Raw genomic sequence first — 25,961 nt, 5'->3', positions numbered from 1 at the left:
AAGCCAAAATTGTGCTCAAAAGAACTTTGACTTGGTGACGACGGAACTAAAAGTGGATAAAATGGTAAAATGCACAATCTGAGATCTTTATATCATAGCCTAGCAGTATATGTCAAAATAAGAAATAATCAATGTTTTAGCATTTACACATAGGAAAGTTTGTGGTTGTGTATCTCAATTATTTAAAGCACTGTTCTTTAAATGAAAAGAATCCTGGCCACTATATTCAGCAACGTCAAGTGGGCGGTAATTAACAGATTTCTCATCATCAATTAGATTGTTCTAGATTAATAATTTAGTATAAAATACGCCAGAATCTGGGATGGACATTTTCCAAAATTTGGATTCTCAGATTCTCAAACACTAAGATAATGCCTTGGGATGACTAGCTTTGTCAATCCAAACCTAACATTTTTCAGTTTGATATTTTATAAAACTCTAACTCATACAGAGTTGACAACAGCATTTTCTGCCATTGTCACATGAGAAATTACTTAAACAATTAATCGATTTTCAGAATAACTGGTCAAACATGTTGCCTAAAGACAAAGCCTTTACCCTTGTGACGCAGGATGAAGTTAATAACGCATACATACAAGTTAGGGAAATATAGAGAAACAACTAAATGTATATACTGCCACTGATTTCATCCAATTTAATAGTTGGATCTTTAGGAAAGTTACAATACTTTCATCATTTTGGTCTGAAAATCATGCCAAATAAATAAGTGCACCTTAAAAAAAGCAATTTCATTTTACATTTAAAGATTCAAGAACAATTACCCCCCTTCCCAAAATGATTAACAAATAAAAACGATCAATATGTGTTTTATTATACAGTGAATGGTCGTAAACATCGGTCTCATAAACTTAATTGGAACAATCAAGTATGTCTCATAAAATAAACATTGCTGCTGCTGGCAGTGTATGAGACCATCAATGTGAATAATTTGACATTTTGATCCATTAAAATCTGTGTGAGTCGTGGCTGTTGGGCTAACTGAGCTGCAAATGACTGTTTTTACTGCAAACACGCTCAGATAATTAAAAGAGGACGCTGCGTCTCACAACTAAAGGTGCATGATGTTGCTGTGCATTAATTTATTAACATTTTCTCTTTTTTTCTCAATGAGGACATAGTACAAACTAGCACAGTGAGCGACCACATAAATAGAACGACTACAAAAGTTTGGTTTGTTTGCATTGAACTGTGTGTCCATTGGTTTTATACATTACTGATATTCAAAGTCCTGAATACTGGAGCTTTAAGTAAACAGTTGACTGTTACAGAAGTAGAATTATTCCATAACGCTGGACATATGGTAAAGTCAAATCATTTTCTGTTACATATAAAATGTTCAGATTTATAAAGATATCCTTTTGAAGGCAAAATGTGCTGGCGATGAAATAACTTAATACAACAAAAAGGTAATGCATGATAAATAAACATGATAAAAACAATGTCGTCATGATCCTGAGAGAGGTATTTGGTCAAATGTATTGAACATCACAATCACATTCTGTTATTAAAAGATAAAATCTTGAAATACACATGAACTCACGGATTAAACGGTTTGTCAGTATTTATAAGAAATGCTGCAATACACCTTCACATTAACATTTTAAGGACAACTGTGTCAAATATGTGGCAGAAAAGGTTTTGTAAACATAAGAAAAAACACTTTTTGCAGCATATAAATCTGTTTGTTTATTGCTTGATCAATGAGGCCCAGCACTGTGAATGAACCAATGAGTCAAATTCACATTAAAACAATCTATCGATTGGCTAAACAATACTGACATACAAATATAGAGATTTATAAATAGTTAAATAGAGCTTGCAAGCAAGTAAATAAATAAATACACAAATAAATAAATAACATTTAAACGAAAAAAAGTGTCGATTTGCCTTCCAAAAATCTGAGTTTCGTTTACCAGACAGTGCCTTCGCTCATTTCCGAGGAGGGTTGTGACAGCTGGTTGGTGTATCCGTTGTCACTGAGGGACACAGAGGTGTAGGGCGTGCTGGGGCCACACATCTCACTGGAGATGCTGTGCATGGAGCCCGGCATGTTGGGCTCTGGGCTGGGTGAGTCCGCGGGATGATGGGATACTGTGTCAGAGTAACAGTGCAACTCTCCAGGACAGTGGTGCCCTGGGTGATGGTGGTCCATCGCTCCTAATGGGGTGCCGGAGGGGATGGAGGAGGGCACGAAGCCCAAGTCTGCTGGAGTCTGAGCATGGGACGGCGGGGGGCCCTGGTAGTACTCGTAATTCCCTCCTGGGCCGTAGTATTCCCCGGGATAATCTGCAATCATGTGAATATCGGGATTAGAGCATGGACTACATCTGAATTTTAAATATTTTTAAAAGACATTAAAATAAACCTAAGGAAGCACATTTAACAGTTAATAATTGCACAATTAATTAATTTTATCTTTTTGATGTTGCACTGTTGGAGAAGACTGGACATTTTTTTCATTGCCAACAACTAGATGTAACTATTTTGCATATTAGCGTAAAAAAGCCTTTGAATCTAGAATAATCCACCTTCTAGTAATACAATTATCAATCCTACATCTCCATAATATGCATCTCATAGTTCCTGCCTGGCAAAAGTATTTAGCAGGATGTGAATATCTGGATCAGTGCTTGGAATATATCAATATTTAAAGGAGAAGGTATTAAAAAGTTTTTTAAATCATCAGAAAAGATAAATGAGAGAGAATTTAAACCTAAGGACATTTAACTTTTAATTATTGCAATTTAGGAATTGTAACAACATGCATTGTGACAACATGTTTCATTTATTTACTGAAAACTACACAAGAAATCCCTTGAAGACAGTCACACAAACATGCTATGCTGCCAAAGTAACACACTGACACTGTCTAACTGTTATTGTGCATGTGTGAAGGTAAAACATCAAACAAATGGCACATAGGGTGACTGCTAGTGTCAGACCACAATGAAGTGACATATGTCCTGAAGAGTCCACTACAGCACTATTTTACCTTCTTATTTACTGTTGAAGGAGCCTGGGATTTAAGATGTTCAATGCCATCAACACGTACTATTTTGCATATGACAATAAAGCTTTTGAATATTGAATCATTCAAATTCTAAAATAAAGTCCATCATATATGTTCAAAAGATCTAGCTCACCTCCATAATAAGAGAAGTGTCCAAGCTCCTCTGCCTCCAGCCTCTCTCCCATCGCCCTCATCCTCCTCTGGCCGCGGAAGAACACGTGCCTCCGGCCGCCCAGGGAGCTCAGCTGCTTCATCCGCCTCTCTTTGGACCTCCGGTTTTGAAACCAAACCTTTTACGACAAAACATTTGGTTAAACGAGCACTGGGTTGGTGACTTAGAGAGAAGAGCAGACATATCGCACGAGACATAGCCCTATATTTCTGATATTTGCAACAATTCGTGCCTAAAAATGTAATATTTCTATATCTTCAAATCGTTTGCAAAAAAAGACTCACTGTAAATCTCAACAATATTGCCTTGCACTTCTTGTCACACAAATATAAATGCAGTTGAGGTTGATAACAGATATTATGGTCGGAAGTTTGAGAGGATTGATGTATATCCAAAAAATCAAATGCTGGGAATCAGTAAATGTACTTTTAATGCATTTCGATTGAATTCATTAACAGACGCGTGAGTCCACGAGGAAATATCATCAAGGGAGCTTCTTAAAAATGTCCATGGACATGAGTGCTAAGTGAATCCTGCTATTAAAGGGTTTTAGGAGCGCATGGGGAGTAAAGATTATAGATCAAATTGGTTTGGAAACCATATCTTAAAACAAAAACAGAAATTCAGCGGAGCATTAAGGAATAATTCCCCGAGGGTGTCAATAAAAGCCTTTTTGGGCCGATAAATGCTTTTAGGGAGTTTTTTGTATTATATAATCTACACTCCTGAATTTATTCTCTGCCGTACAGTCCTCAAGGCACAATGTATCCTGTTAATGCTGCTGACTGACCAATAATAGTATCCGATAATGGATGTAAATACACATACAGTGCAGAAAATACACTCTCGACAACACGTTTTTTCTCCCTTCTGCCTTTTACCTGGATGACTCTCATGGTAAGGCCGGTCTCCCGGGACAGCTGTTCCCGGATGTGTCTGGTGGGTTTCGGCGTGGCGGTGAAAGCTGCTTTCAGTGTCTCCAGCTGCTTGGCTTTAATGGTGGTCCGAGGCCCGCGCCGTTTCCCGACGGCGCTCTGCTCGTCATTGTCGTTGTTGTCTTTATCGGACAAATGTCCCGTCTCTGAGTCCTTGCCATCCTCCTGCGGGTCCTGGGAGTCCGGAGACAGACTCGGGTCGCTGCACGTGGTGACTGCAAGAGAAAGATATATGAGCTTTATGTTAGAAACTAGAACCAGGCGAATGTGAATCTAAGCAGCAACACCTTCTAGTAACGGTTTTTATTTGGCAGCAGAAATATAATATTAATTTGAAGGAACCATGTCAATTTATGACAAAAACACCAATACAATTTGGATTTAAAAAAAGAGAATAAATAAAAAAATGTAGGCTAGTGATAATCATAATAATAAAAAAACAAACATATCCATAACCATTTTAATAGTGACAGCAAACATAAAGAAAATAAACACTATAATAAAAATGCTATTTTAAAATAATAATAACAATAAAAATAATAATAATAATAAAAGCCTTATAATAGGAACTATAATAATATGAACAATACTATTACGACTGCTAACACTGCTAATACTACTACTACTACCACTACTACTACTACTACTTATAATAATAATAATAATAATAATAATAATAATAATAATAATAATAATAATAATAATAATAATAATAACAATAATAATAATAATAATAATAATAATAATAATAATAATACCTAATTTACTTTGTATTTATTAATGACTAGATTCAGATAACAATAATAAATCATACAAAAGAAAAGAGCCTATTTTCTAATGGCCTGATGAACATATAATCACCTGAAAGGAGGATGGTGTCTTTTCCATTGTTGTTCTGATAGTCCTCCTTACAAACAAACTTGAATTCGTCGAGGATGTACAGCTCCTCCCCGGTGGACAGCTGTTTGTGGCACATCACACAGGTGAAACAGTTCAGGTGAAACACTTTGCTCTTGGCCCTGCGGACTAGATCACTGGGTAAAATCCCCTGGGCGCATCCGTCACACTTGGTCCCAAATGTCCTGTTGAAGATGGAGGAAGAGCAAGAGTCAGTTGGCAGTTTCAATACATACATAGTTGATTAGAAGATGCATTTTTTGTTGTATAACTAGCTGCACTTAGTTAATAAAGAAATCAGGAACTGCTGTTTTCTGTAAGTATATTCAATTCTAGAAATGAATTTCCAATGTCTAATAATAAACATTGGAGACCTACAGTGATGAAAAAAATGAAATATGTTTGTAATATAATCTAGCCATGACTACAAGTGTATTATAAGAATAGCACGTGCAATAAGGGTTAGCTCTGTTAGCATTGTAATGCTGCAGAGGGAAATATGTTCCAACACATTTTTAAATAAACTTTTGTTCAGATTTGTATATATTTTGATAATATATTATGTTATATTTATTGTTGATCGAAAAGCACCACAAATATATATAAAATAATTAAAAAAAAAACTGCAGCACTTTACGCAGTGTTCTCCCACAGTAAAAACAAAGACGGCATAATATGGTCCAGTATTTTTGAATACACAATTTAAGCACTCTTTTCACATCCTGGACTCTCAAATATATATATTTATTTGTATTGGCTCATATAAAATACATTTCACAACATTTCGTTTTTCAGTTTTTCCAAGTGATTACAAATTCACATACAATTTCAATGCTTTACCTAAAGAAGTCGTTCTTACAATACAGTTTCCCTTCTCGTGAAAAACACTTCTCTGTCAAAGTGCATTTGCATTCGCAGCACTGGACACATTTGATGTGCCACGGTCTGTCCAAAACTTTGAGCAAGAACCTATCAAGAATAGGCTTTTCACAGCTGGAACACTGAACCATTGTCCGGAGTTATTCCAGCTCAGTGTGTGAGATGTATACTTGTTTGTTTCTCCAACGTCACCCGACTTGCTTAGGTTTGATGATCCCAGAAATCCAATGTATCCAAATTAATCGGAATTATTACATCACCATCCGTGAGAATAAATGCAGCTCTTCTGTTCCAACAATCCACATGTGGCGAGCGGTTCCAAACGACAGGTTAAAGGTAGAAAAAACAGCATTTCAGAAACAAAATTATAGACTGGAGAACATCGCGGGCCCATCAAGATGATCCGAAGTGTGCGAATTTACGGGGAGAAAAACAACCTATACCCAGTGAGCGATATATCCTGAGTGGTGTCTAAAGTAGAGAGAAATAACAATGAAATGCTATCAGTGCGCTAAGCCTTGTCATTTGTGTCCCATTTCCCTGTGATGAGCTCTCAGTCTGAGAGAAAGCCGTAATGAGCGCACCTCTTAAAGCTCAGCCTATTGCGTATTAAGAGACCTGTGACGTCACCTACAGGCGAAACCTATGAGCAGCGTTTTCATTTCACTCCACCACATGCACTCAGTATTATGTAAAAAATATACGGTTATAAAATGTTTAATAATAGATAGAAAAATAAATACAAATACATTGAAATGAGAATAATTCAAATATGTGAAATCCGAGAAGGCAGATATTAAATGGTTTTAATAAAAATCAAATAAATAAAAACTGTCAAAAGTGTGTGAGAGACTGTAACTGTGAAGAGAGCTACAATGTAAAATGTTTCAAAATTCTTCCTTAAATACAATTTTAAAAAGTTAAATGAGTTTTTTGAGAAAAGGTGAAAGCACTTAAATTGTAAACCTTTATTTATTTATTTTTGAGGAAGAAACTCAACAGAGGAATAACATTTGAATGCTTTACTTTTAAAGATAGAATAGAATAAAGAAAAAATGTTTCTTTCAAGAGGTGATTAAAGAGTAGACTCTTAATAACTTCAAATAAATAGATTCTATTTACGTTTAAGCAGAGTTTAGTTCGAAAACGTTTGCTAATTAAATAATATTCATAAAAAACCTACCCTCCAACAATATTATCAAAAAACATTCTCTTTTTTTTTCAGACAGTTTTTGCCTCTCAAGAACAGCCTACTGAGGGTCATCGATGATATCTTATGAATGCATAATTCCCTGGTTATGTGTGGGAGAATAAGACTGCATCAGAGGCGCATGAGGAATTATCAGCAGGCCTGTCCGGCAGTTTGGGGAGAGCACAGATGTACACGCCGAACACAAGCTTTTCTCACGGATTAATGCTGTGCCCCAGCACTATACTTCATCCCGTTTGAAAGGACACGGATCACTAATGGTCATAATCTGTGGCGATAGGCTGGCCCCTTCTGATGTTATCGCAGCGTGTTGGCGCGCTGGGGACGGAGATAGCGCTATTCCCCATGCAGGCTCCAGCTCTGTTCGTCCCTGATATCTCAGCACAACCCGGCACCATCAAATTAAAGGCGAGTGAAAGAGTTTGCAAATTCATTGTTAATGCTAATAAATACATTAGGCTACCACCAACATCTAAGAGTTTTCTCCCCTTTTGCACCATGAGCTGATAATTGTAAAATCAGTAAATGCAAAATGTGCAGTGTAAATACTTACACACTGACATTCCTCTGCCAGATTGTATTTTATTTTGTTCTGTTGGAACTGTAGATATAGCTCCAGCTATTAGTCACAATTCCTATTATTCAAAGAGGATAAAGTGTTTTTTTCATTCATCACAAACAAATTATAATTGTCATATATCCCAAAATAGTTGTTTATTCTACATACAGAGCAATGAAGTGTTGGTTGGAGAACACTGCAAAACTGCCTCATGCATAACATTAATAATGGTACATAATAAATGTAGAATGTAAGCAAAACTGAAAAAAACTGTGACAAAATATTGTGTGCTTTGGTTTTTCCATCACCATTCACAATTAATAAAATCCTTATCTTATTCACGCCCAACAGTGTTAAATTCCTCTCTTTATGTAAACCATAAACAATGGAGTTGTGTACATAGCTAACAGGAAGATTTCCAAACAACAATGTCTCAAGTAAAAATGTATGTCCTGACATTTTCAATCCTTAAATATCCTGACAAGCCCTTCCATTGGTACACTTTCAGATACATGGATAACAAGGCACCATGCATTATAGTTTCTTATCCGAATGTGGATGAAATCTGAAACCTGATTGCTTTAATGTAACAGTGGGTGACAATGAAAAGACCAGAGGGGAAAGTAATTATCTCCACAGTATCCTAAGTGTGAGTCCTGTTGATAAGTGTCTCCTCCTGGGTTTGTGTTTCTCCATCAGAGGTGTTGATTAGAAGCCTGTAGCCCAGTGAGCTGGCCCCCTGCACCCCTCCAACACACAAGAGGTCTCTGTGCAGCTCTGGAATCTGGCAGGGTGCATGCTGTTTGTTTTGGAATGAAAAAAGCATGTCATTAGTGTTTGTTAATTGCAGCTAATTGGCCCTAACGAGATGAACAGGCCACCCACTGGGACCGTTCATACAAATAATTTGTAGAAAACAAAATTAATTACTAGATGCTAATTAAAGTCAATTAAAGCTGATTAGGTAGTGGTGGAATGGGGAAGTTAAAGATGGGTGGAAAATACCTGGCAACGCACAATGTGACATGACAAATACATCTGGCAGCAGAGCTCCCCACTGTGAAACAGGATGGCCTTTACCCATTCAGTCCCTTTGTGCTGATACAGCTTAATCTCACCTCGGGAAAGTGATAGCATAACAACTGCCTAATAGGATGAGGATTGCATTTGGCAAAAGTTCAATCAACAAGACTCATTGGCAGCCTCATTTACTCGCTGCTTCTATATCAGTTTCAGATTAAAGATGCAATTGGCTCTTAGTTTAATGAACTTTAATGATGTTCTCTACTGTTTAGTGTAACATTGTTTGAGTTGTGATATTCTAAAAAAGCTCAGCCTTTTTGAGCATCTCCAGTATTTGGTTGAGATTATTATCTTTATGCAAGTTATTCTGATACTAATTTTCAGAATAACAAAATATAGAAATAAATAAAAATCTTCATTAGAATGTCTTTTGATTATGTTTAGTTTTTCTTACATAAGGTGAAAATGTAAAGAGACATGATGAGACATGTTTTAGCTGTGAGGATCAAAAGATACGTGTGTGTGTGTGTGTGTGTGTGTGTGTGTGTGTGTGTGTGTGTGTGTGTGTGTGTGTGTGTGTGTGTGTGTGTGTGTGTGTGTGCACGTGTGTGTGTGTGTGTGTGTGTGTGTGTGTTACAGCGCCAGTGTCAGTGTCTGGCGTTAAGCACAGTTTAATATCCATTTCTGGCCAAGGAACATACCATCTGCAGTCTTTCTGCTCTGAGTCAACTGACCTCCTGCCTTCATGGTGTTTCAGAGCTGAGAAGTGGAACAGCTTGGCGTGACATTTGCAGTGCTCAGCATTCAACACAGAGCTTTGAACAGCCTGCGCTTCACTGAATTGGCATAATGCAGGTAACATATAGAAATGCAATGGGGGAATACAGAGGTACTGTCATACCAACCTAGTCTTTCAAAAACAAACGACCAATAGCTACAGTGGTCCACAGGGCAAAACGTATTAGTCTCACAAAAACGCAATTTTTGGTGGAAAATCCGACATTTCAGGATAGTTTCGCCATTAAATGTTTTTTAATTACATGTTTTGAAAGAAAAGTATATTTTACTTTCAGAAACTACGTTCAAATGGATGTGTAGGATCTTTAGTTCGATAGACATTACAAAGATTATTTCAGGTCTCGCCAGGTTACGTTTTTTAAGCTTTTCATTTCCAATGGCCAGCTTTCATGACACGTGATTGCTAACTTTCCCAGCTTGAAAACAATTTGTACAGTATTGGTGTATGACAGCAATGTTGAAAGAGGAAATATTGTGTGGAACTCCCTATCCATTTCATGAGCCCATACATAAAGGTATATCAGGTGCACTAACAAACTTCAGTCATTTTCTTTGTTAGTGGCCTCATTCAAAAGACAAGCCATTCAGATGCAGCTTCCCTTATGTCACATGCATGTCCATTAGAATATCTGAGTATCCCTCCCTACACATGGCTTGATAACTGCAAAGGTGCATCAATTTTCTTTATTGTTTTTCTCACAAGCCAATCAGAGCAGAAAAGTTTCCAGGAGGGCTTCTAAAACAGACAGGTGCTAAAACAGAGCTTTTGAGAAAGAGAGTGAATACAGATATATTCAGACAGACAGGATGAACAAAAGAATGTGTTTTTTCTGAACATTAAAGCATGTAACAATGTAGGAACCCTAAATAAAAGTAGGAACCTTAAATTAGCATGATATGTTCCCCTCTAATTGAACAAGTGGAGTTTGAGCTATTTGACAATCGCAACAAATGGTGACAGTTTAGAGGTAACACATATAGACTCTGCAATAAAGGTAGTCCCTCCACACAAAACCACACATTATTAAAGCAGGAAAAGCCATCAATGCAGGGCTGACAGCCACACAGAGTGCTGGGTAATCCATATTGACCACCTTTACATTGACCTGCCAAACTATATCAGGCATTAGCAATCTCATTCACAAACACACATCTCCATCAGTCTAACAACAACGGTAGCGCTATAGCACCTGCTTATCAATAGTGCCACAGAGGGAATGGAAATTCATTCCTCTTACTATATCCCATAACCCACCAGAAAGAGTAATCTTTATTAAGTTAATGTAAAAAAAAAGCTCCCTAGTGTATAATCAAACATGTATGGTGGCAGTAAGTCAAGGAATCAATATTGCTTACAATGATAATTTTCTTTTGGAACACAAAGCACCTTCAATGACGTATTTATTTGATGGGGACTTAATACAGTGCAACCAATGCAGTGTATACAGTATACAGGTTTGAAAGGTATAGACCTTATAGAGGACAGCATTGAACAATATTAAATACATATTTGTATATTTCTGTTAATATACAAATATTAAAGATATTTTGTGCAAAAATATTGTTGTGCAGTTAACACAACAGTATCAGTGATCGACTGTTTTTACATTAAGGACTTGTCAAGAAGTAATAGAGGTCTTATGGTAGCTAAATCTTTAACTCTGTTGCTAGTTAGGCTACTAAGAAATAAAAATACATAATCTAACATTCTGACACAGCCTACAAACACACACAAACAACGGTTACAAACATTAATTGAAACCAAAATTCAGAACAATGATGCTCATCAGAGCAGCAGAAAGGTAGGATACTACGTATTAAGACTCATGTAGGTACATAGATTTGCCTTTTTAAGCCTTGGACTTACCTCAGTATAAACATTTCTAAAATGAATTCTTAACTCTTTCCAAAGCTGTGCAAAAGCAGCAAGATGGTCATTTGATGCACTTGAGAGTTAGTGAAATGATAGTAGTGAGTGGTGGGTTTCACATTGTGAGGAAAAGTAGGCAAGCTAGAGGGGGAAACCCACCCTATATCAGGGGACAGATAGTGATCTGCCTGAGGGGGCCGTTCAGTGAAAGGGCCCAAGGGACGGAGTGCCCGCGGCCCCTGGTGATGATGGTGATTGATGCAGGCACAATTCAGACACCCCAGACGTTGCAGCAAATTAAAAGGCTATTTTGTAAAGTTGTAAAGGAGCAGAATGGCTAAGAGGAGCGATGAGCCCCCACCCCCGACCACCTCCTCTGCTCTGTCACACCATCAGCTTCTGTTTAGTTTCCTCGGTGTCATCGGTCCCTCAGGGAGGACGGCTATTACAAGCCTTTCATGCTCACTCATACTGCACCGCTGATGCCTCTTGTGCACATATGGGAGTGTGTGTGTGTGTGTGTGTGTGTGTGTGTGTGTGTGTGTGTGTGTGTGTGTGTGTGTGTGTGTGTGTGTGTGTGTGTGTGTGTGTGTGTGTGTGTGTGTGTCTGTGTCTGTGTGTGTGTCTGTGGGTGTGTGTGCAGAGGTAGAGCAAATATAGATCCATGCACGAGAGAGAGAGAGACTGTGAATCAGTAGATGAAAAGTCAACAAGCAAATATTGATGAAGCATCCGTGGGGAACTTTTTTTTTAAAGTTCTCAACTAGCATGAGTGATAGCAGCAGCGGCCCCTCCCCCTCTTGTGTATTAGCTCCTTATCTGTACATGATTAACAAATCATTTATCCTCAATTTGAATTTAATTGACCTGGCTGACCTGAGGATGCACCCGTTGCTGGCTGTGTTGGGAGAGGAGATAGAGAGAGAGGCTGTGTCAGGCTGGAAGGCAGAGCAGCCTTCGGGGAGGACAACTTGCATGCCAGAGGTCAAACCCGTGTCAAGTGGGGAGTGAGGCCAGCTGAGCTGCCCCGGCCCCTGCATTGTGCTCATCACTGCAGCTGCTGTCAGTTATCAGGAGTGTTTGCAGGAGAAGGCACAGCGGGCCAGGGTGGGGGCTGCGTTGATAGAAACGAGCGTGCTTGTGTGTAACTTTGGGGGAAGTGGAGGGGCAGGGGACAGGGGATTGTTGGAGCTTTGGGGGGCATATGGTCCCAAAGTACCCGAGGAAAAGGGTTCTTTTGCACGCAACACATGCCAAGTCTCCCACAAGCAGGTCACCTGCCTCACATCTTCTGGCTGCTCAGAGGAAACATTTGAATTCTCAATGAGGTCATTTGTTTTTTCGTTTCATTTTTTTAATCAAAGTTATAAACAAACGGGAAATACATTTGAAAAACAATTACTTTAAAATTAATTAATGACAAAATAAAGAATGTTTGACATTATGCTCAAGTCTCAACCTAACTGAACTATTAAATTCCCTTTTTTTAATTATTCAAAACAAAAGTTTTCAATGTGCATAGCAGACATTTGGTTTATACTGGGGATGCTCAGTGATATCGGCATATCATCAGCCTCAGGCTTTAACATGTAATAACAGCAACGGCCAAAGAAGAGCATTTCCTCAAAGGCTGGCTGATCCGATTACCTGATTTGAATCATTGACAAGTGGGTGCAAAAACTAATGTCTGCCTTTTGAAAAAGTCATACAGTGCAATCACTTTCACATGTAGACAGAAATTATATTGTTTTCCAAATTGTGAAACAGGTAAAATGGCCCTGATTTTGCTTAGACTAGACAGCATCACCCAATTCTTTTAAAGTTGTTGAACTTTTATATTGAAAATGTAACAATGAAAGGATTATATTATCTTAACTAAGTAATAGTATTTTCTTATCCCCAGTGAATGTGTACATTTGTTACAGCATTGTTATATATATATCTGCCAGTTGACCATCTAAAAACACTAGGCATAAAAATATTTTAATTTATCTCCCGAAAAAGAATAGGAAAATATCAACATCAGGGTTATTGTCAAAAACATTGTTCATCTTAGTGTATTATGATTATGATTAATATAATAATGACAACAATATAAACACACTAGCTGTATTAATAGAAAAGAATGATATTGTAGATGAATAAACAAAATGAGATCGAATTAGTACACACAATAGACGTATTTGAAAAAGTACAATATTTTAGCTCCCTCTGTTTGCTATGTGGTTACTATCATCTCCTATTGCTACTGTGATCTCAGTCAGGGGTGATGTATTTCAAGCTGGAGTGCAGTGTCTTGATTCTCAGCCCCAGGTGAGGCATAATCAGCCCTGCTGCAGTAGGGTCACGACTCCTTGCTGGAATGGTTTCACAGGCCTATAGCAGCTTATCACTCGCTCCCACTCTGCCCAGCCCATCCGCTGAATACTGACAACAAGGAGGGGGAGCCCACTGTATGAATCGATCCGAGCTCACACAGATATGTCCCGCTAAGAGGTCACAGAGGCTGGGTAATATGTACACTGCCGAGTCAATAGGAAAATATTAGCCAAGCGGCTTAACAGAGCGGGAGAGAGGGGGACACTGCATGCATGAGAGGATGTATGTGTCAGACATCCCATTCTGCTTCCCCTGGTGCATCTGTCAGTCTCTGATCTCTGAGTTGTATGCAAGCAGGGGAGTCATAGCTGCTGCATTAGAATAAGACTGCAGGAGTGCCGCAGACAGACTGTGTCCTGATGCCACCGCCCACCCTTGTCTTTTCAGCTGGGCCTTCTCATACTCAGCCTTTCATTCCAGCAGCTCTTTGGGACCCGGCTTGTCCCAATGCACTAAACAGATGGGCGGCTCACAAAGGGCCGTGCTTCTTGGCAAGCTGGTGTCCTACATGGCTGATTACACCTAAATACCAAAGCCAGAATTGATACAGTGGCTCGTGGTCACGTTGTGCAATGGGGTTACAGGGCAAACAGAGAAAAAAAAAAAAAAAAAGATAAGGTAGACTGAAGCCTGTCTGTATTGTTGGCAAATATGTATTATTACGGCTGCCTTACAGAGAGGAGGGGATTTGAGGCAGCTGGAAGACTTACACAACATCATATGTGATTTCCAAGAAGAAAACAGCTCAAATAAATGTTCATTTGCTTAAAAAAGGAATTTATTTGAAAATAGCAACCTGCAGGTTTATTTTTTTAACTTCATAATTTATATATAAACATCTTTAGCTTGTCTTTGATTTATCGTGTGCAGGAGGAATAGGTTTAACACGGTTGCAGTTTAGTGAGTCTTTTTTTGTAATTTCACCCTGCCTTTCACCAGTTGTCATCTTGGTGATTAAATGGAATGACAGATTGACAAAAACAGAAAAATATGCCAACTTCATGTGGATGTAGGATGAATGCTAACCTAAGCGTATCATTGGTGTTTCTTCAAATTTAGAGAGCAATTCAAAGATACTTTGTTCCACCATCATTAAAGTGTAAATGGATCCCTCCTGACAGTGTTTCTAAGTGTTTTTTTTTTTTTTTTTTCAAATATTTTATTGAGATTTTCAAATATACAAACAGACAACGTATAACAAAACAATAAAATGAAAAGCAAAAGACAGCAGACAGCACCACACTAACATCATGTCATATATGGGTCAGTACAGACAGATAAAATATTCTGGAATGAGGGGTTAAACCGAAGAGGGAATGAAAGCAAAGTAACAACATAGGGAAACAGCCTTTAGCAGTCTCTCCCACTCTAGGGGCCACCAGGAGGACTCCAGACCAGGGCGTGGCGCCCCCTTTTTAAGATATCAGAGACACTGAGGGGAATATGGTCAAAAAAGGGTTGCCACAGCCTATCAAAGGAACTTTCATTACCCTTCAAGACTGCGCTCAGCCACTCCATTGGTAAGACTTTGAAAATCTCCCCGCGCCACTGGTGTACAGTAGGAGGCCTAGGCTTGATCCACTGAAATAAAATACACCTCCTTGCCAAAAGTAGAAGCTTGAACAAAAGTTTTTCCTGCATGTATGGCATAGACAAGTCATCATTCACAATATTCAACAAAAAGAGACCAGGCTCCTTATTTACATCTTTGTTAAAGATCTTGCCAAGTTCCCTTGCTACCCTTTCCCAGAATTTAGATAAGAGGGGGCACTCCCAGACACAGTGAAAGTATGAGCCTATGCCTGTTTTACACTTGGTACATAGAGGAGAGATCTTTGGGTCAATAACATTGAGGAACTGGGGTGTGCGCTGAAGCCTGTGAAGGATTCTATACTGACTTTCAGTGAGTCTATTGCAAAGAAAAGTTTTCCCTATTGACTCCAAGGCATCAGACCATTTCTCCTCCTCAAGCTCAAGTCCCAGATCTCTCTCCCATACATTTATGATCTTGTCAATATTAACTGTGTTGACTGATTGTAGCTTTCCATAAAAGTGAGAAATGAAATTCTTAATGCCCTGGTAATGTAATAAAAAAGATTCTATAAGAGTAGCTATTGGTTTATCTATTGGGAAACTCAGATTGTTAATAAAATGCCTGACCTGCAGGAAGCCAAAGAATTGATTGGATGGGATATCAAATTTTGCCCTAAGTTGTTCGAATGATAGCAACGTATTGGACACAAACAGGTCACCAATAGTTTTAACCCCTTTATCATACCAGCTCTGGAAAATGGTCGTGCCCAACCCTGGAGGGAAGGCACTGTTTTGGGTTATGGGGTGCAAGATTGTGGAGTATCCCTTTCTACCAACCATTTTCACAATGTCTCTCCATGTTCTAATTGTACTCACCATCATTAGGCTATTTTTCACCTCAGATGGAAGCCGGGAAGCATCACACGTGACTAGGCTGAGTAGAGATATAGAGGGACAGTGCCAAGCATCTATGTGGGTTTCTCCACCAGGGTCTAAGAAGTGTCTCAGCCAACCTGACACAATTTGTGCGTGACAGGCCCAATTGTAGAACTGGAAGTTGGGGAGGGCGAGACCCCCCCTTTCTTTGGGCAGCTGTAACGTTTTCATTCTGAGGCGTGGCCTCTTACCGTGCCATATAAACTTGGAGACAGATCTTTCAATGTCGTTAAAGACAGATTTCCTTATCGTTAGAGGGAGCATCCGCATAGGGTAGAGCAACCTTGGGAGGATATTCATTTTAATCAGGTTTATTCTACCCATCCAAGATAATGGGAGATCGAACCATCTATTTAAGTCTGTCTTTATTGTAGTGACAATTGAAGCAAAATTTAGCTTGTAGAGGCTATTCAAATCAGCTGCAATCTTCACGCCTAGATAGGTGAAACTAGATTCCGACCATTTAAAGGGGAAGTTTACCAACGCATTCCTGGTCCCGAAGTTACCTAACGGTAAAGCCTCAGATTTATCATAGTTGATTTTATAGCCCGAGAAGCTGCCGAAGGTGTCTATAGTTGATATAAGAGCCGGAATAGAGACCTCAGGTTGTTTTAGAAAAAGAATTATGTCGTCAGCATATAGCGCCAGCTTATGTACAACGCCTCCAAGATTGACTCCAGAAATCCCACTATGGCAACGTATGGCTTCAGCTAAGGGTTCGAGGGCCAATGCGAACAGCAGAGGGGACAGTGGGCACCCTTGTCTTGTGCCCCTTCCCAGATGGAAAACCTCCGATGCACAGCCATTGACTAATACCCTAGCCATAGGGGAACAATATAGCACCTTCACCCACTTAATAAATGTAACCCCTAACCCAAATTTCTCAAGTACATTGAAAAGAAAATCAAATTCAACTCTATCAAAAGCTTTGGCCGCATCGAGAGAGACGCAAAGCATTCTGTCTCCCGTTGAGTGGGCATACTGCAATACATTAAGAAGGCGCCGAACATTTGTTTGAGAGGACCTGTTCAAGATAAACCCTGTCTGATCGGGGTTGATTAATGTGGGCAACAAAGCCTCCAGTCTCCTGGCTAGCAGCTTTGACAGTATCTTACAATCAACCCCAATCAGACTTATTGGTCTGTAAGATGAGCAGCAATCCGAAGGTTTATTGGTCTTTAAGATGAGTGCTATATTGGCCAAATTAAGCGTCTGTGGCAATGAACCTTTATCAAAAGAATCCACATACATTCTGGTAAGCGGACCAACAATTAAAGCAGCCATCTTTTTAAAGAACAGAGGGCAGAACCCGTCAGGACCACCGGCCTTACCCCCTTGCAATGACATGATTGACTCAGACACTTCTTCTTCTGTAATGGGAAGACATAGAGTGTTCCTGCTCTCATCAGAGAGAGATGGCAAATTAATATGCTCGAGGAACCTATTCCTATCCTCTGTATTATCAGAGAGGTCTGAAGAGTATAAGTTTTGATAGAAGTCTTTCATAATTTCAGTCATCCGCTTGGTTTGAAAGTGTTGCACTCCTCTACTGTCCTTTAATGAAGAAATTAAATTGGAGTCAGTCCTACCCCTTGCTAGACGAGCTAATAGTCTGCCTGGTTTGTTGGCGGACTCAAACAGACGATGCTTGGCATAGAAGATAGCCGCTCCCGCTTTCTGAGTGAGGAGACGGTCAAGGGCCCGAGCGAGCTGCATCTAACTTTAGTAACACTGAATTAGAAGAGGACAGTTTAAAATCCCGTTCCAGATCAGATATGTGCTGTTCTAGCTCTATTTGTTGCTTGAGTGATTCCTTCTTTTTAGCAGACGTATATGATATGATCGCACCTCTCAAGTATGCCTTAGCAGTCTCCCATACTGTAGATGCTGACACGTCAGGAGTTTCGTTGATGGAGAAAAAGAGTTTTAACTGCTCCTCTAAGTATTTAAGAAAACTGGTATTACTAAGCAGAGCTGGATTTAGGCGCCAGTGTCGTGATGCTGGATCATAGTAAGGAGGAGAAAATTCAAGATAAACAGGTGAGTGATCTGAGAGAGCAGTTGCCTTGATGGAGCATAGTTTAACCCTATCCAGAGCCTGCCTTGATGTAAAAAAATAGTCAATTCTGGAAAATGAGCCGTGTGGGCGGGAGAAAAAAGTGTAATCTCTAGCTTTAGGATTAAGTGTCCTCCAGGTGTCAAATAAATTCAGATCACAACAAAGCTCTTTAGTAGCCTCTGCCATCTTTGAAAGGCGGGAGGTCTTGGAGGGGTTGTGATCCAACACAGGGTCTAAGCAGGTATTTAAATCTCCCCCTAATATTGTAAGATGTGAGATATCAGAAGACAGATCCGCCAGCAATTTGGAGTAGAAAGACATTTCAAATGTATTGGGAGAGTATACACACCCCAATGTAAGACGCTCCCCATACAAAAAACCTGTAATCAAAACACATCTCCCCTCAGAATCTTTTGTGCATTTCTCTAAAGTAAAGGGTAACTTTTTATGGAGCAATATAGCTACTCCACGACTCTTAGAGTTAAAGGAGGAGTAGAAAACTTGGCCAACCCAATCCCTTCTTAATTTTAAGTGTTCAAGATCAGAAAGGTGAGTCTCTTGTAAAAATGCTATATGAGCTGCATCCTTTTTGAGCGAGGAGAGAACCTTGCGTCTTTTAATTACATTGTTAAGCCCCTTAACATTCCACGTGATAATCTTAGTTACACTCATTGATATTGGGCTAGTTTATGCAATATGCACACTACGTCTGTAACCGTGACTGATAGCCTACTTATTAAAACGCATAGCAGTAAAGATTGAATACATGTCGCTAAGATCACACACAACGCATCAGTGGCGGGATGACCGTCTGCAGAGATATGATCAACATTAACGTTAAGCAAGCGACAAGAGGTGGTGCTGTCAAACAAAAAACGGCCGTACTTGAACAGCGGCCCATGTAACAATACCCCAATTGGGGTCAGAAACAGACAAATGGAAAGAGTTATTAACAAAAATAAACTTTTAAGAAAGTAAAAATAAAACACCCAAAGGGTAGCACAGCAGTCCGCGACACCGAAAGAGGTCATCACTACGGAGAGGGAAAAAGGACTAAACAAAAACTCTCCATGCAGCCCCCGCGCCCATACAAAGGCTACCCTGCCCGTTTTCTAAATACATTATCATTGGCTAGTTAGTTGAAAATAAAATGAAAAAGGCAGTAAAAGATAGTTGCAACGTGTCCAAAACTAATAATGCCTACCTACATGTACAAGGATATAGCAAGCCCCAGTGCATGCCAGGCTCACCGGTAACATGTTACTCCAAAGAACCGTCCACAAACGTTTGTGCCTCATATGCATTTTCAAATGTATGCTCGGACCCTCTGTAGTTGACGACGAGCCTGGCAGGATACCGCATCACGAACCTTATCTTCTTATCCAGAAGTTTTTGGCAGACATCATTGAAGGAGCGACGTTTCTCTCGAACAGCCAGGGACAGATCTTGAGTGATGTAGATAGGGGAACCCGCATATTCCAGATTCTGCACCTTCTTCGCCGCCGACAGAATTTTCATCTTGTCCCGCGAGTTGTGAAGCTTGATAATCACTGGAGGAGGACGATTACCCTTTGGTCCGAAGCTCCGGTGGGCTCGGTCGATTTTAATGCGACCCTTCGCAGTGGAAAGCCCAAGGGCTGTTGGTAGCCAGGACTCAAAGAACTGAATAGAGTTGTTGCCTTCGGCATTCTCCTTAAAATTGAGGATTCTTATGTTGTCCCGTCGGCTCCGGTTTTCCCCCTCGTCCAGTCTTTGAGCCATACCCGCACTACACTTCTCCATCTCCTTGAGCCGTTGTTCCATGGTGGCCAATTGGTCCTCCACATTGGAGACCCGCTGTTCTGCCTCGCCGATACGTTTGGACTGATCATCTAGGCGGCTCGTAATTTTGTCTAGGGTGTCAGAGAACTTGGATAGTTTCTGTTCCATAACCTCACCAATATTCTTGGAGACTTCTCTTATAATAGCAGAAATGTCCAATGCACTCGCATCAGTCATGGTGCTAGCATTAGCTAATGGCGGCGCCACAGCTAGTATCGAAGCATGGTCAGAGATTTTCGGCTGAGTCTGTCTCTGCTTCGATGGTTTTTCTTTCTGTGATTGTCCGCTTGACTTCATTGTCGTGAGTTACACCGGGGCTGCGAAATTTGGGCAAGAAAACAGCACAATGGCTAAATAATTTGCAATAAATGTTACATGGGCACGGGAGCTCTGCGAAAACACAGCCTTCAGCCAACCATCGTCACGTGACCCCCCCTAAGTGGTTTTATTGTTGGAGTCACTGACAACCAACAACCAGATCTCTATTCTAATTGTTAGCAACATGGCTACTGTTAGCAACATGGCTACTGCTAGCAGCCTGGCTACTGTTAGCAACATGGCTACTGCTAGCAGCCTGGCTACTGCTAGCAGCCTGTTGACTTTCAAAAGCAAGTTACAACTGTTCGAATCCCAAATGATAAAGTCAGGGTAAAAACCTTGTTAGTATTAATACGTAGTGATAAGTTGTGTAACTTATTGATCTAGCTTAGTAGACCTCTTCTCCTTCTTTGCATCCTACGTAGACAAGGCCTTTTTGCTCATTAGAATTTCCACTAATAGCATTGCTTTTTTTCCACTACTTAAGGAAAGTTACTGTAAGCAATTGTTTGTAGTTGTATGCTGTTTGTTTAAATGCCTTTTAGTAAAATCATCCCTGGTATGCAATGACGCTTTCATTGAGAAATTAAGATGATGATTTTATTGTGAAAGACGCTGACAGAATTACATTTTAAGCGAGGCTTAAACGAAACAGATCTAAACAAACAATGAATTCAATGTATTGCAAGGATTGTATGTAGAATCCATGCATTCAAAATTGTGTTTTTACTTAATACTAAACAGTATATTTAGAATACACCTGTTGACTTAAAGGTAAGTTATTTTTTCTTGAAATACTGACACACAAACATACACACAAGTGTTTTTTCCCTAGTGAGCTGCAAGCTGTGTTTATTTCAGATATCCACTGTTTCCCTTCTTGATTTGATGCCCCTTCTCACTTATAGGAGTGTAGCCGATGCGTGTGTGTGTGTGTGTGTGTGTGTGTGTGTGTGTGTGTGTGTGTGTGTGTGTGTGTGTGTGTGTGTGTGTGTGTGTGTGTGTGTGTGTGTCCTCACATGTGTGCAAGTACATCCCCATGTCCATTGTGTATGTGCACATGAGATAAAGAGGGAAAGAGAGAAGGGAGCGAGTACATGCCTGTAGCCAGACTATCCACATTTTTAATCAACATAAAAAACACAAACCAACAATCCGGGCTTCTTCTTCTTATCAGCAGCTGTGTCCTTTCCTTCCTCTCAGACTGCCCTCCCATCCCTGTCTGGCCTCCCAGATATGCTAATCGCTATGTAAGAATATCCTGTTGGATAATTACCATACATTACCCAGTGCTCATCTCCGGATTAATCCTTCATGTGCATAATCGCATTTGGGCTTCTTTTCCAACCCAATGTTAAAGGTGAAACGTGGGTAAATACAATTTATACCGGTCGTACGTTATAGTATGGAATGTGTTAGCAGCGCTTACCTCCAGGATATTGTCTGCAGACTGAGATGGCTGAATGAAGAGGATTATCTCTTCAAACATTAACTGTCCAGACTGCTGGATCTTAGAGAGTTGTAATACCATCACCGGGGGCTGTTTTCAATAGTGGAAATCCTGGCATTATCCTTTGTTATGTGATGGTTTTACATTCATTTGAATTGTTGTATTGGTCTCTTACAGTAAACCGGTTGCACAAAAAACATAATTATAGCATGAATTAAGTTCCTTTTTATACTTCTATTTCAGCATATTTACAAATTCCCATAATGGAGTTGCCTTTTTTTTCTTCATATTCCAATAGTTTTTCACAGTAGATCTAGCACACAACCTAAATACGCACCATAGTAATCATCTGCTATTTCAAAAAATGTGTTGTGTTTCATTCTAAATTTCCAAGAAGCCACAGTTTGCATGAAATAACCAATTCCATTTAACATGAAATCCTGTGTTATTCCAATATTCATGCAATCACGGAAATCAATTTTCAGAATAAACTTGTTGGGGTCATAACAAGTTTAAGACATGCTTTTTTCCAAATCACTTATAGACATTATAATGCGTTCACTAAAAATAAATGTGTCTGGTTGGCAGACTGATCAATGCATTCTCTTCACATGATGCTACACCTGGAACCCTCCCTTTATTGATAGCCCCTCCCCTATTTTTATATCTCATTTGAATATATTGAGTGAGCCATCTGTAAGCCATTTATCTACATCAAAAAGCCGTTAGAATTGCCGTCTCCTCCCCCTGGCCCTGCCTCCAGCCCAGTCGGCACATACAAATCAACACATGCATGCATATGTTGCTGCAAGCGAGCACACACATGCCCACATGCGCAAGATACAAACGATTTTCTCCGACAAGCCTCAAAAGCCTTGATCTATCTTAGCGTAATATTTCAGTAATACAGAAATCATTTTTACTGCTTTATTTTCATCAGTGTACCTTCAAATATATCAGGGTTAGCGTTACTCTTCTTCATGGACATATAGGAAGTTGTTTTAATATGATCCTCCTGACAAGTGATGCCTGCGTCTCTGTCTGCAGACCTTTCCACAAAGACCCGCCGTGCTGGTTGCACACATGACCCCTTGCGAAGGAAACACAAAAGCACTATTACAAGAGTAATGACCAAATTTAACACTTTGCCTCAGCACACCTGGGTTCCAGACAAGGACCGTATATTTCCTGTGACAGTCCCAACATCTCTGCAGAGCGCAGCGAACCAGAACTGAACTGGCAGGGTCAATATCCCTGGAGAGAGAGGAGTACTTTGAAGAAATAGTGTATTTGTGGGTTCTCATTTGTGGCTGCATAAAGGCCCAGAGGGCAGCGAGGAAGACATTGAACAGAGCTCTCTGTTAATTGTTACAACTCTGAAATAAGAGGGTGTACAGCAGTGAGAAAGTGTGTGGCAAGTATTGGCTTATAAGGGGAGTTCTTTCTGAAAAAAGAGTCCACAATGCCAGACCCTTTTAGATGTTAGGCCTTACATTTATAGTACCATTTAAAAAATGTAACATTTAAGTTTTTATTTGTAACATTTCATTGTAAAGTAAATGTTTATTGGCACAATGTAATGACTATTGAATAGACCAATGAGCTAATGCTAATAAAGTTTTGATTTAAGGCACAACAGAAATACGGTAACAACTGCACAACCAAAACAAGAAGATACAGTATAGTCATTTGAATCTGTTTACCTGGTAACTATTGGTAGCTACCGGTAGTCAACGGTAGCTTTCGGTAGCTATTGGTAGGGCAGTGACGAAGCCTGTAGGGATTTTGTCTTTGAACCGATGTGCTCACCTCCTGGTCACTGCCGAACGGCCCTTGAGCAAGGAACCAAACCCACCCACCACCGCTCCCCAGCTCTGTAGGCTACAATAGCTGCCAACTGCTCCTATTACTAGGATGGGTTATATTTGGTGTGTGTGCTATACTGTGTACTGAACATGTATGACAATAATAAAGACGCTTCATCCTCCAATTGTTCTTCAGTTACCAATGGAGAAACTATGAAAGTTACTTGAAGTTACCATCCTAGTGGCGGAAACGGCGGACAGTGGTATAATCGGAAGTTATTGTAGAAATTTGAATTAGAATTAGAATCGGAGGATGAAACCCTCTTTATTTGTCACATACATGCACACAGCAGAGCACACACAGTGAAATTGGTCGTCTGCATTTAACCCATCCTAGTACTAGGAGCAGTGGGCAGCTATCGTGCAAGCTATGCAGTGTGTCGTGTGCAGTGTTGCTTACTTACTAGAATTTTAATATGTATTTGTATTACTTCTTCCCGGATGTTCTGCATAATTCAATCAAAATGTTTTGCCAATATACAAAGAAGAAAAAAACAAGCAATCCAGTTGTCTTTGTGACAGCAGCATCAACAATCATACCAATTAACACCTGGGGGGGAGTTGTCTAATGCAATTTAACATGCAAAAATGGCCAGAGTGTTAGAGTTTGATAATAAAACCTTTTTATTTAATACAAAATCAGAACAGGATAATCGTCTGCTGAGGTTAGGGAGCAGCAGTGGCTTTAATAGCAAACAAGGCCTCAGGCAGGGCCAGAACTCTTAATTTAGCCGTAATGCTAATAGGTTAATCTGTTTTCTCCCAGCACACCCTAGGGGTTTACTATGGCCATAAAATAGTCTTTTCATCAAATTAGTTAATCGGTCACACAATAGGGAGGTACAAGGATGGAAAAATATATTTTACTATAACAGCTTTGCTTATCAACTTGGTACTATCCCTATTTGCTGTGAAACATTATTTTGTATGACAAACTCTGCCCAGAAATCCATTGAGATCACAGCATGCAAAAGCTTTTTAATTTATATGTTCATATATCAGCCAGATTTGTGAATCTAAACTGATTTGCATCACAATATATTATTTATATCACAATTGGTCACTCTCTGAGCTGTCAGTGCCAGAGTCAGCAAGGAAGTGGGTGGTAAGAGTTGGGGGAGTGCACAGAGAAAAGTGCTAATGGGTTGACACATTTGAGTGTCCGCCGAGCCCAATGCCTCTTGACTAAGACAAAGGCTCAAAACAAATCACATCTCTGACATAGCTGTGGCACACTCACTGCTCTTTATTCAAACCTCCCACAGTTTTCTGGCTTCACCCCACACTTACCAAACACCTTGCCCTGCCAATAAAACACCTAAAGGAGATGAAAGAGGGCAGGACTGGGACGACCTGGAATAACACATTATAGATTTCAGTTCCTTAGCCATGCCAGATACACACTTTATATATCTCGCAAAATGTAGTGTTATAAAAAAGGAAGAAATGTATTATTAAAAAAAAATCCCTTTAACAATTAATTCCCCACAACTATGATTGATTCAAGGTACATTCGTTTAAGATAAGAATTCTCAGAATACATTTTTATTCATGTTTACGTTCCCACAATTAATGTGCTTTAAGACCTGTGCAGGTAGGCAGAATTTTTTTCCCTTTGGCAGAGTCAAGCTAGCCCTTTCTTCCTGATTTCCAATCTTTATGTTAAGCTAAGCTAAATAGCCACTGTCACATGTAACATATAAAGATGTGTGAGTGGTATTCATTTCCTTGTCAGTCTTGGCAAGAAGGCAAATAAAATGGCCTATTTTCCAAAATGTTGAACTTTTGCTTTAAATTAAGGCTATTTTAACCAGAGCAATTTTACAGGATGATTAGATTGAATTACAATATAAGGGAAAAAACAAATCACAACATGTGCATTGACCCAACATTAACAGTGTTAAAAGTGTCCTTAAAAGTGTGTATCTCCAAAGTGTAAACTTTGTGATAAGCTTTTAAAGTAGGGCAACATTCTCAACCCACAAATGAACTCTTCAGTTCATCTGTAAAACTCTATATCACCAATTGAAGAGAAACAAGGTTTTCTTTGGACAGCAACAATTAAATAAATACCTGATCTTATTGCAAATCTTACTGATTTCCAATCCTTATTGATCATATGTTGTATCTGCGACTACTTCAGTCTACCTACACGGTTACATTGCCATGCCAACTATTTGTCCAAACAGCCTCATCAATGCAGATGTTTCATTTGTCATGTCAATA

The 25,961-nt window shown here is 39.5% G+C and overlaps 1 protein-coding gene across 1 annotated transcript; it reads right to left on the bottom strand.

The window, feature by feature from the left end:
- Nucleotides 1-811: 811 nt before the first annotated feature.
- Nucleotides 812-6,471, bottom strand: LOC134872350 (LIM/homeobox protein Lhx1-like). The gene is made up of 5 exons (XM_063895622.1): nucleotides 5,876-6,471; nucleotides 5,000-5,220; nucleotides 4,085-4,353; nucleotides 3,165-3,321; nucleotides 812-2,307 (listed from the first exon to the last, which is right to left on the bottom strand). The coding sequence occupies exons 1-5, from the start codon at nucleotides 6,043-6,045 to the stop codon at nucleotides 1,931-1,933; spliced, it is 1,194 nt and encodes a 397-aa protein (XP_063751692.1). The 5' UTR covers nucleotides 6,046-6,471; the 3' UTR covers nucleotides 812-1,930.
- Nucleotides 6,472-25,961: the final 19,490 nt, after the last annotated feature.

This window comes from Eleginops maclovinus, chromosome 11 (assembly GCF_036324505.1).
Source record: "Eleginops maclovinus isolate JMC-PN-2008 ecotype Puerto Natales chromosome 11, JC_Emac_rtc_rv5, whole genome shotgun sequence".
Classification (NCBI taxonomy): Eukaryota; Metazoa; Chordata; class Actinopteri; order Perciformes; family Eleginopidae; genus Eleginops; species Eleginops maclovinus.
This window is presented reverse-complemented; position numbering and strand designations above follow the sequence as displayed.

What these genes read in the sequence shown, in the direction of transcription:
- LOC134872350 (XM_063895622.1), bottom strand. Translation starts at nt 6,045, where the DNA reads ATGGTTCAGTGTTCCAGCTGTGAAAAGCCTATTCTTGATAGGTTCTTG. An exon ending in TTACCATGAGAGTCATCCAG is followed by an intron (nt 3,322 to 4,084) that starts GTAAAAGGCAGA and finishes TTGTCGTAAAAG; the next exon opens with GTTTGGTTTCAAAACCGGAG. An exon ending in ACACTTCTCTTATTATGGAG is followed by an intron (nt 2,308 to 3,164) that starts GTGAGCTAGATC and finishes ACATGATTGCAG; the next exon opens with ATTATCCCGGGGAATACTAC.